This window comes from Euphorbia lathyris, chromosome 9 (genome assembly GCF_963576675.1).
Source record: "Euphorbia lathyris chromosome 9, ddEupLath1.1, whole genome shotgun sequence".
NCBI lineage: Eukaryota > Viridiplantae > Streptophyta > Magnoliopsida > Malpighiales > Euphorbiaceae > Euphorbia > Euphorbia lathyris.
The window spans coordinates 67,357,271-67,369,842 of NC_088918.1; the positions used below are offsets into that span (position 1 = coordinate 67,357,271).

The 12,572-nt window shown below is 36.9% G+C and overlaps 1 protein-coding gene across 1 annotated transcript; it reads left to right on the top strand.

Annotated features, from left to right (window-relative positions):
* Positions 1-429: 429 nt before the first annotated feature.
* LOC136206270 (ABC transporter D family member 2, chloroplastic) lies at positions 430-12,327 on the top strand. The gene is made up of 10 exons (XM_065997257.1): positions 430-742; positions 828-1,035; positions 1,124-1,191; positions 1,372-1,698; positions 1,808-1,972; positions 6,575-6,803; positions 8,128-8,363; positions 8,462-8,780; positions 11,375-11,646; positions 11,821-12,327. The coding sequence occupies exons 1-10, from the start codon at positions 512-514 to the stop codon at positions 12,007-12,009; spliced, it is 2,244 nt and encodes a 747-aa protein (XP_065853329.1). The 5' UTR covers positions 430-511; the 3' UTR covers positions 12,010-12,327.
* The last annotated feature ends 245 nt before the right edge of the window (positions 12,328-12,572 follow it).

A 12,572-nucleotide genomic window follows, 5' to 3' on the forward strand; every position in this document is an offset into this window, starting at 1 on the left:
CTTAGCATAGTTACTAGTAATGCTATGTATCATTTCAAAAGCAATTAACACATTAATATGAATAAACCGACCTTTAACAAATGCAGATTGGACATCAGAGATTAAGGATGGAAGAACATGCTTTAACCGACGTTAGCCAGGATCTTGTAAATAACATTACAAAGTGCAATTCACCTTAATTGAGTCATATCAACAGGTTAAGGAAATAATGGTGTTGTTTAGCCCAGGAGGTAACATACCTAGTTGAAGCCATGAGGTCCCAGCACTGAAGATATCATCTAGTATAAATTGTTCATCCAAAAAAAAGTAGTATAAGTTAAAATTTCAGTGACGTGGCGTTACTAGGATCACAAAAAGGGCTGAACTTATAATTGTTTGTGGATAACGGACCTTGAAAATAAATAACTATAAAATAATACAGCAATACGAAGAAGATTTGTTTCAAAAAAAATTAAGCAGCCATTTCTGGTTTCCCTCTTGTTTTCTATTTTATACTCTTCTTCAAAATAAAATGTTACTATTACAAGCACAAGCTTATGGAGTTTTCCCCGTCTCTTATGCCTCTGGTTACTCTCTTAATGCTGCTGAATTTCATTCAAATCGTAGTGGTATTAGGGGTTTTGGTGTCAGATTTCCTTTCATTATCATGTCATCTCCGGCTCGAAGGAGGAGAAATCCATGGAAATCAGCCGCCACTTCCTCTTCCGTCTCGTCTCCGCCACCTCTGTCTCCGCCGGACAAGGTTTGGAAGTTTTCCTTCCTCAATTTCAGGTGTTTGGTGAATTTTTTTTTTATATTATTGTAAATGAGAGTGAGAAATTGCTTAGGATAAGGCTGGTGATGGCCAAAGGAAGTCGCCGGAGATGCAAACTCTGTTGAGAAGGTTCTGGAAAGTTGCGGCTCCGTATTGGTTCTCTGATGATAAGGTGCAAGCCAGATTGCAGCTGGTAGCTGTCTTTGCTCTTACTTTAGCTACCACCGGAATCAGCGTCGGTTTCAACTTCCTTGGCCGGGATTTCTACAATGCCCTTGCTAGTAATCCCTAATTTTAATGCTAATTCATGCTGTTGAAGGAAAAATATAAGTCATGAAATCATGAAGTTTTTTCAATTCTTAATGCTAGACAAGGACCAGGAACAGTTCACCAAGCAACTACTATACTACCTTGGAGGCTTTGCTGGAGGAATTCCGGTGAGCTCTCAAAATATTGCTTCCTGCACTTACTTAGGTATTACTCTGCTAGTCTTTTCGCGTGTTTAACCACGTTTGTACTATATATCTTTTCATGTTTTGAGTTACTCTTCCTAGCTGTGTTAAAGACATTGTTTCCTTAATGCCTTTTTCCTGCTTTTCTTTATCATTTTTTTGTAGTTCTTTGTGCTAAGAGATTATGCCAGAGATGTTCTTGCCTTACGCTGGAGGTCTTGGATGACAAAATACTATATGGAACGTTATTTGAGTAATCAAGCATTTTACAAAATTCAATCCCAGTCTATCATTGATAATCCGGATCAGCGGATTGTTGATGACCTAAGCTCCTTCACCGGGACAGCCCTTTCTTTCTCATTGGCACTTCTCAATGCTGCTGTGGACTTGATATCATTTAGCAACATTTTGTATGGGATTTATCCCCCACTCTTTGGCGTTCTCCTTCTATATTCTGTTGGAGGCACTGTAATTAGTGTTTATCTTGGAAAGGTGATTTCTTCTATATGTAGCTAGTGTTATTTCCTTCACCTGATTAATTATTGCTGTAAAAGACGGATAGTAATATGACTGAAGTAAAGGTTTTTACTTTCCATTGAAGGGCTTGGTGAATTTGAATTTCTTACAAGAGAAGAAAGAAGCAGATTTCCGCTATGGGCTTGTACGTGTTCGAGAAAATGCTGAATCAATTGCTTTCTATGGTGGTGAAGAAAATGAAATACAACTTCTGCTACAGCGCTTTAGAAGTGCTTTTGGAAACTTAACGGTGGGCGATTTTTAATCTGACATTCTTTTACTAGTGCCTTTCCTTCTTGTTTTGATCTCATTTAGTCAAAACTTTAAACTGACTTTCTTTTTATTTCTGAATTTGGGGAGTTTCAAAGTTGAGTATTGTCTGAGGCATTTATCATAATATGCTTCTGGAAGAACTAAATCTCCCCAGGACCCCAGTAGGCCTTTTGGATATACATAGTAAATATAAGTGATCTTGACCACCTCTACCAAAAGTCTATTCTCTTCCAGAGACTCCATTTTGTTCATTGGGATTGATACAAGTGGTTTGATGTAAACTCTCATGATAATTAAGATAATAATGAAAAACACCTTCCATAATATTATGGTTTTAGCATCAAACTGGTACAAACTATTTTTGAAACAATTTTAAAGAAACTAAAACCTTCATTCTTTTACCTAGAGAACCCAAATTGGCATTGCTTACATAAATTAGGTTACAACCATTGTAAAAAGAAAAAGATGGTGTTCTTTTGGCATGGAAACAATAGTGCACTAATTGAACAAATTCAAGGTTCTAGGATTATGATTTTCTTCCATCAAATAGGAGCCAATTATTTTCCCTATGTTCAACTCATGAAAATGATAAGAGGGAAAAATATGTCTTTAAAATTAATCTCTTTTATGAGGCTACTAACTGTAACTTCTAAGGGATTATTGAGAGCTAGGAATGTGAAGAACAAAGGTAAGGCTTATTGAAGGAGTACAATCATTTGAACCTTTTCTAACCATAGTATTACAGAGACCCATTTGTCATACGTACCTTGTCTTATCCTGAGCAAAGAAAGTAAAGAAAACGACTGGAGGAGCCAGTCTTAGAGATTAGAACCCAAAGAGTTGGCAGAATAGATTATACTTGTGTTGGCTTATTATAAAGAAGCCACGATTAAGTGAGAATTAATCAGATAGAGAAATTGTTTCAGGGTTTCATTTACTCACTAGAAAAGCTTCTAGCATTTTCAATTTCCCTACTGCTTGTGTTTATAGAGTCCTAGAGAAATTAGATTTTGAGCTGAGCATGCCCATATGCTGACCATCTTGACCCTAGTTAGAAAACCATGAGGCTTCCAGCAATTACTCTCTTATGCCTAGGCTTTGCTCATTCTCACATTTCAGTAAAAAAAGCGTAGAAGGCACAGGCTGCTGCAGTCAGACTCCAGGTGTAATCTCTCCTTAATCAGTATCAATAATAGCAATGTGTTTGATATGGAACATGAGAAAAAGAAGATAGAAATAGGATAGAAAATTGTCTTTCTCAGTTTTACCTATATATTCAAGACCTCCAAAATAAGAATTTACATAGGAATAACATGCTACAAAATAAGCTATAAAATGGAAGCTAATAGTACTTCCCCAACTTAACATAAGTACATGAAATTAACTTCTTCAAATCGCATTGTGATATCTATCAACATCTCATTACCACATCTGTAAATATCCGGTTAGGGCATCTGTGAACACTTAACATTCCTAAAATAAGCACAAACCGTCCTTGCTTACTAGCTGCAATAAAAGGTGATACGAGGATGCTGTAGTAGCATGGCCTAATTATTTTTTTGAACAGTAAAATGGTGTATTTTTTTAGTCCAGCAGCTATGATTCTAAGCCTCGTAACGTAACCAAGCCTACACCACAAGAATACTTTGCAGGCCAAATTTACTACATAAGTGACCATTTTAATCTTCTTTGCTGAAATCCTTTGGCCACAGCCATGTAGTTCAAATGTCTGTGTTCTTTTAGTGTCATGGAGTTGTTTCTGCAATTGAAATAGATTAAGATGGTAAATTATAGTACCTCATTAATTGGTGTCAGAGTTGTTAAAAGGGCTTGAGGTGCTTGCCTTATGATATGCGACCTTAGGCGAGGTTAGAACATCTAATTAATGATTTGGTTTTGGAAACCAAAATTTTAGTTTCCAAAACAAATTAAACATATTTAAGGGAAGAGGAGGAATAAGAAGTCAACAAAATTTAAGAAGATTAATTAGGAATGAAAAAGAGAGATTTGTCTCTTAAAAAAGGAAGAGAATGCACAGAGCCAGCTTCATAAGAACTAAAAAATACAAGGAAAGAAAACAAACAAATCGCTTTATAAGCAAAAAGATTACTTGTATGAGTCTGTGTTTGTTCTGTGAAACTTCAATAGTGATTTTATATATGTTTAAAGCCTAGGATGGTGCCTAGCACTTTTAACAACACTGTTTCATGTAAAGGTTGCAACTTGTTAGATACCATGTAATCTGAAAGACTACATGAATATATTCAACTTAACAGGAATACACACACACATATACATGTAAGATATTCCTAAAATAACTCCTTAAATCAAGGAAACATAGCGGCCCTACTTAAACCACCCTATAGCTGTCTTATAGCAGCCTATAGTTGCTAAGCATGCTCACATTTATTACACTCCCTCTCAAGTTGGAGTATAGATACTAATCATGCCAACATGCTATAGCTATAGGTAACAACTTGCATGTCTCCTCCAATGGTAGTTCCTCTCTGCTAATGACTGACTGTTTTGTTGGAACTGGACAGTGGAGGCAGAAACTCAAAACATAGCTCTATGCTCAAACATAGTCTCAAAACGTTATCACTCAAAGAAACTCAAGGCTCATTATGTATAAAATGTAATATGGGAAACGGAACCCAGAAGAACAAATGGGGTAGGCAGATAGGGGATGGAGAGATGACAACAGAACAATCCTTGTCGGAAACGGAAAAATAGACCCAGTTGAAACATCGAGCAAGAGGTTGCCGACAATATCTGCACAAAGATGGAAATTCACTAGAAAATTGTACAGGTAGGCGGGTAGGCGGAGAGAGGCGACGATGGAACAACAAACCTCTTCGGAAATGGAGAAGCAAAACCTAGTTGAAGCAAGTGTCAGCAGCATCAATCACAAAGGAGATTCACCGGAAACTAACCGGAAAGACAAAGAGAGAAGAAAGGCCATGCTGATGAAGTTGACATTGTTGAAAACAAAACTGCCATGCAGAGGCTCGTGGATGGAATTTCGTCAAGAGCGGCAGTGCGTGAGATTCACGTGTTGAGATATTAGCTGTCAGAATCTGCAGATTGGACAGTCAGCATCAGGAGAGGCTTGTGGGAGGGGCGGTGAGACTAAGGCATCGTTTGGTTTATATGATGTTTGCCGTTACGGTTTCCTGTTGGAAAAAACTGCTTTTTCAAAAAGCGGAGATTCCTGCTTTTGTAAAAAGCTACTTTTCAGATTCCTAACCAAACACCTAAAATTCTCCCTTTTAAGGTGAAAAGTAGTTAAACAAACACCCCATAAATGAGGTGAAGAAAAATGTCACCCAAGGACCAGCTTCTACATGACAGAAGAAACCTCTGGGAAACTCAACCCTGAAACCAGAAATGGAATAGAAGCCAAGATAGGCTCTAATACCATGTAAATACAGAGAAATACATAGGACACTGTCAAGGAACCAATTGAACCAAAAGCTTAAGCTAGAACGGTAATGGAAATGGACACAAAACACGGAAACTCTTGTGACAAAAGTTTCCGCGCAACATAGCAACAGAAAACTGGCCCTTAGAGTTAAGAGACCAGGAAAGAATGTAAGGAGAGCTAGGCTCAAGATACTCTTTATAATATGGGGCTATTTTTCTAACAAAGTGATGAGGCCAAGGAGAATCCAAGAAATCCAGAAAGTTTAAAGCCGCCTTAACTCTAATGTCAGGCAAGTTAGGGCAGGGGGGATATTCAGAGTATCCTTAGCCAATGCCAGGTTTAGAAAAAAATGGATGGTGGATGAATATGAATTGTTTAATATGATTCAAAATACCTTAGACCCTACCATTGATGATATTGTGACTCACTGTGACACTGTCAAGGAACTATGGGAATATCTGTAGTCTATGTATGCTAGTAAAACAGGACTTGTCTCATGTTCATAACATTCTGTTAAAGGTTTATCATCCTGAACAAAAGCATCATACTCTATGCCAGTATTACAATGACTCTAAACAAGCCTTTGAAGAGAAACGAACTAGATTTCCTGTTATGGAATATATTTAACTTAACAGGAATACACATATATATACAAGACATTCCTAAAATCACTCCTTAAATGAAGGAACATAGCAGCCCTACAAACCACCCTATAGTGGTCTAGCAACCTATAGTTGCTAAACATGCTTACATTTATTACACAACTCAACTTAGCCTCAAACCACTAACAGGGCGTAGTTCAATTGGTACACCTGGTGCAAATACTAGTAGAAGGTCTTGCAAAATCTCTTCTCATCCAAACAAAAGGAAAAACTTAGCGTCAATTCATTTTATTTGGAGTAAACATATAAAATTTCCCTAAGAATAAGAATTACATTTAGGTCGCTCTCTCTCTCTCTCTCTAATCTTCACAATTAGGGCTGAAACTTATCGTAAGTGAATATGGGGACAATGCTGCATCAAAAAGTCCTAGCAGTAATAATTTGAATTAATGATGCGTCAATTATTTTAATAATTTGTTTTCTGTGCTCAACATGCAGTTAACTGTATATAGTGTATACTATGTTGCCTGACCTTTATTTGCTTAATTCTCAGGATCTGTTGATATCTTCTAGAAATCTAGAGTTCTTCACCAGTGGCTACCGGTACTTAATTCAAGTGCTTCCTGCTGCTGTAGTTGCTCCTATGTATTTCTCAGGAAAAATTGAGTTTGGTGTCATTAATCAGTCACTATCTGCTTTTAATCATATCCTCGGGGATTTTTCTCTCATTGTTTACCAGTTTCAGTCTATCAGTGCTTTTTCAGCAGTCATTGATCGATTAGGTACTTACTTATTCCCTTTCTCTTTCTGGCTTATTTGCAGTATTTGGAGTAAAGTAAAGTTTGATCCAGTTACTCTACGGAATTCGATATTAATAGAAACACAAAAATACGCACTACAAAGTGGATATAAACTCAAGTTTATTGATATTTCTTTGTCTATTTAAAAGAGACAAAGTAGCATGAACTCCTACATATATCGGTAGAAAAAAGGAAACAATAATACTGAACTGAAACTTGCCGAACTCCCCCAAGAACCCACTGATTCCCTCTCGCTCCCCAGAGCAGAGCCAATTCCAAAAGCATAACAGAAAACACTATACCAATACCCTTAACCACCCTCCTAAAATATCATTCCCTTATTCCTTCCTTGCCCTTACAGGTCACTACCCTGACTGCTAGCTTGAAATAACCAACTTGCTATTGCCTTTTGTTGACTCCCTGACCTTTTGGTCCTTTCTTCTAGTATAGATTTTCCAAACCCTCGGGGAACTACTCCATTAATTGGCCCTCATCTGCCTATTCTCTATCATACATCAACACTGGAAAGATAACAAGAGATCGTAAATGACTAAATGGTTAAGTAATAAAGTTTTTTTAAAAAATTTACCATGAGAACTTCATGATTTTGGCAAATGCTTTGTCTGGAAGAAAAGAGTCCCAACTATAACTGTTGTGGTAAAAATGCAGCTTCTGAATTATTTTTGTTTTTGGTAGGTGTTCTTTATTTGTTCTCTTTGCTGTCTTTTGTCAGTTAAATAGTTTATTTGTTACTTTTTGCATGTGCCCCTATTATTTTATTTTATTTTTATATAAGTTAACTTGTAAAGGGCGAGCCTTGGCGCAACGGTAAACGTTGTTGTCGTGTGACCAAGAGGTCACGGGTTCGAGTCTTAGGAGCGGCCTCTTGCCAAATAAATTGGCAGGGGAAGGCTTGCCCCCAATACACCCGTGTGGTGGGACCCCTCCCCGGACCCTCGCTCAGCGGGGACGCGTAGTGCGACCGGGCCGCCCTTTTTTTTTTTTTAACTTGTAGAGGGCGAGCCTTGGCGCAACGGTAAACGTTGTTGTGGTGTAACCAAGAGGTCACGGGTTCGAGTCTTAGGAGCGGCCTCTTGCCAAATAAATTGGCAGGGGAAGGCTTGCTCCAAGTACACCCTTGTGGTGGGACCCCTCCCCGGACCCTCGCTCAGCGGGAACGCGTAGTGCGACCGGGCCGCCCTTTAAACATTGTTTTTCTAACATAGGGACTCTTCATTTCTTCCTTGAAATACAGAAACTAGACAAACAGAGGTGCAATGAATTTGTGTGTTTGTTCCATGTGCAGGGGAATTTGATGACATTTTGGATAGCAGCAATTCAAATCAACTCTCTGACTTCTCAGAAGAGATTACTCTTTCATATGATGTCAATTCAAATGTATTGGACTCTAATGGATCTATGCCAATTGAAAAGTGTCAAAAGTTACTGGATATAGATAATCTGACTCTAAACACTCCAACTACTAAATCTACATTAATTAGGGACTTGTCAATGGTGATCAACAAGAAAGATCATTTGCTGGTTAGTGAATCATTTTATATTTCAGGTTTGTTCAGTTAACCTGGTGAGCTCGTAATTTATGCAAGTTCTGAAAATGTGTTCTTATTATGTCATAAAAGGTAATGGGACCTAGTGGCAGTGGTAAAACTTCTTTGCTAAGAGCCCTGGCTGGTCTTTGGAGGACTGGAAGAGGAAAAATCACTTTCTATATTGATGAGTATGATCCTATGTCACCTACTTCAGAAGTGTCTGGTAGTGAAGAAAATACTTCCCGTGACAATTCTGGGGAACTTGAAGAGCCAATTAATAGAAATTCTAGAGGCATATTTTTTCTTCCACAAAGACCGTATATGGTTTTAGGAACGCTACGTCAACAATTGCTTTACCCTACCTGGGTTGATGATGTCATTCCGGAGGCAGCTGCTACCAAACTAACTTGTATGTTTTCCAAAATATTATTATTATTATTATTAGATTGTTAATTACTTGTAGTAGTTGTCTGAAGGTATGCTAATATGTAACTGCCTGGAAGTGCTTAAATTCATTATACGTGCCTGAGTGATTACTGATTACATAAACTTCGTGTGACGATAATGCTAGGAAGAAAGAATTTGCTTCTTTTATTGCATCACCAACTAAGACTTTTTTGGGGGTTCTTTTTTAAATAACTTTACAAAAATAAGGGTTGATATATAAAAAATTTAAATATAATGCCCTAATACAAATAATTAACTAAACCAGCCCGCACCCACCCTTTTATTTGCAAAAAAATAAATAAAAAAATAAAAGCTAATCAGTATTAAATGTTTGTAGATGAAGATCATGAAATGTCTTAGAATAGTCTTTAGACCTGGTAGTTTAAATAGTTTGAAGTATTAAATGTTTCTTTTTGATGAATTAATGACTTATTAGTTACTATGAATGTTATTTTGTGGTTTTATAATGACTTTATGAATGTGATTTGTGGTTTATATATTTATATATATATAAAATTTTGCGTATGCCCGCCATACCCGTATCTCATATTTATTTGTTAAAATTATGTTCGCTGTACTCGTATGCGTACCCATATAGGTGTTCATAGTGTGGAAGAGATAGAACAAACAATTTTGTAAAATCACATCGTCAAAATGTTTTCGCACTTGAAAACTAGTGGGTCTAAACCAGTTGGTAGTAAGAAGGGATGCCCACAAGTATTACGCTTGCAAAGTCTATAATCCTATATGTGAATTCATTTAATAATCCTACAATCTAAATCCATCTCAAAATATAGAACTTATCTGTTGCTATCTGTAACCTGTCTTAAATCTGAATCAAAATACCTGTACCCACCCAAATTCATTTAAATTTAAAGCATTTATCGATCAATTTATTTTGCATATTAATCGGCAATGATATTATTACTACTTCCATAATTATGTTAGTACATTTGTTCATTTTGTATAAGATTCAAAAAGTTAATTTTAATGTCTAAAATCAATTACTTGATGTGAATTTATATAGATGAGCTGGGGTAATGCTAGGCAGTGTGTTTAACCTAGACCCCATTCAAATCAAAATGTGTATATATTTCTAATCTCTGACATCTCGAACCCATTTATCTTTATCCAAATCTTACATAAATTGAACCGACGGCAACTACCCATTTACTGTCCCTAATAGTGAGCGAAAAAAAGGGGTTCCTTCCTTTGTAAAAAGGTCCTTGAGTCGCGATCTCATAAAAGAGTATTTGATAAACTAAAGCATGTGGCATAAAGAAACCTCTTCAGTTTACTTACAAAGTAGTAAAGGGATTAGCATATTTGTACTTGATTAAAGTGTTGCACCAACCAATTAAGTTAAGGAAAAGGTTGCTTTATAGTTTATAGCCAATTCCAACTAGATAAAAATGAGGATAAGTTGTGTATCTTTTTTATGCTAACTTATAACTAACTTGCCCTCTTCTTTTGAAACATTCCTACCATCATGCAGCCTTGCAAACATAATATTTAAATTATAATGCTGTATGCCTTTGATTTTCCTTCAACGGGATTTGTTTCTAAGCAGACTAAATACAGTTGTGTCTGTTTTTTGCAACTTGTAGACAACAGACAGCTGGATCAGGATAAATTACTTATTTTAATCTCAACCATTTTCACTTGTACTTCTACTTTTTGTTTGATGGGATACTTCTTCTACTTGTTTTTATCTTATGGCGAGGATATGCATTTTTCCATCTTTCACGTGTGTTGTTTTCTTTTGATTGAGATTTCTTCCTCATATGTGCTGGTTTTGTTATCAAGTAGTCAGAGGACGGTGTAAAATAACAAGAAATTGGGACAAATGAACAATGAATATTTGCTGAAGAAATTTTTACATTTGCCAAATAAATTGGTAGGGGAAGGCTTGCTCCCAGTACACCCTTGTGGTGGGACCCCTCCCCGGACCCTCGCTCAGCGGGGACGCGTAGTGCACCGGGCCGCCCTTTATAGCTCACCAGATTCTTCCTTCTTGGCATTCTTGGTGATATAAGTTTTAAGTACGATGGCAGTTATTGAAAATGTATCTCATTGCTGAATAAGAGAAGGGATAATCAGAGTGCTTTACGGGATCTTAGAACAAATTAGGTAAAAGACATGATATGGAAGGGAATCAAATAAAAAGTGTCTCCACCAGGCAACGTTTAGGTCATGAGACAGTCTCTCTGGTTTCAACATTCCTAACAATTTACTCCAAGTGGATTGATTTAGAGCATTGTATATTTCACAAATTTTGTTGGCTCCAAGTGTTCAAATGTATTGTTCAGTATGACTTGATGACTCGATTTTTAATACCCTCTCTGACAGTTAAATATAAATGAGTTGATCATTCTTCTAGAGCATGTTGCATTCCTTGGCCCGATACGTTGTTCTTCATTTCTATCATTGTTATATCTACTTTAGCATTCATCATCCATTGATCTTTGCACATGATACACTGTAACTCCATTGCTGAAATTGAATGCATGGTTTTTTAACTTACATTTTACTGGAGCTAATAAGTCTGTATAACAGGTTCAGCGTCATTTCTGATGGGGAAACCAGAGTCAAAAAGTGTGGGAGGAAAGCCCAGTAAGCCCACAACAGATGATCTAATACAGGTTCTAGATAGAGTTCGTCTTAGCTATATAATGACACGTCTCGGCAGTCTGGATTCAATATGCGAGTGGTCCAGCGTTCTTTCCCTTGGCGAGCAGCAACGCCTCGCATTTGCACGTTTATTGCTGTCAAGACCAAAGCTGGTTCTGTTAGATGAATCTACTAGTGCTTTAGATGAAGCTAATGAGGTATATTTCCGGATCCAAATCCATCTTCATCTATTTACTATAATCGAATTGCAAGACCTTCTCAGTAGTTAACAAGACTTTTCCATTGCTTCGGAGATATTATAATGAGTGTATTTCGAATTAATCAGGCATCCGAGAAAAGAATCTTTAATATTGGGTTTTCATGTACTGCAGGAACATCTCTACCAGCAAATTGAAGCAGCAGGCATAACTTATGTTAGTATCGGCCATAGGCGAACTCTATATAAATATCACAACACGATCTTAAATATATCCACAGCAGATACATGCAACGAGGAACGAAATTGGAAAATTGAGTCCATAAACCCAGGAGCCAAATATGCCCAAGCTAGCAAAGAGTAATTCTTCACTTTAGCTGCCTTGCAATCAAATTCACTGGTATGTAGACATCCTCCTTTTCCATTGAAATGAGAACGCAGGAAGATCGAAGGCAGGAATATATCATATCAGGTTAAGACTCGAATACGGGAATGCCTGTTTACTTATTCAGGTTCGTCAATATCTCTTTGGATACAATTCTTTTTTCCCATTAAATCTAATATCATACCACAAAAAGTTTCCTGTATTAAATAGGTTCTGTATAAGAATGCCTGTAACTGTAAGTAATCATCCAGAATTTCATGATATAATAATAGCTGAACATGAATTTTTCATGGTTTCTTTTGGGTTTTTCTTCTCTTTAGGCTTTGTTTGTCTCACGGAATATAATTTACCCTAGGAAAATAAATATTTTTCTTTGTTTGGCTTAATATATAAATGAATTATCTCAGTGTAGGTTTAGCTAGTTTGTGTTGATTTTTTTGGGGTAAAATTAGAGGTTTGGGCCATTTTAGAGGTTTCGACTAGTCAAACCTCTAATAGTGGTGTTTGGTGGAAAGAGATTTGAAAGAGCATATGGGATCCAA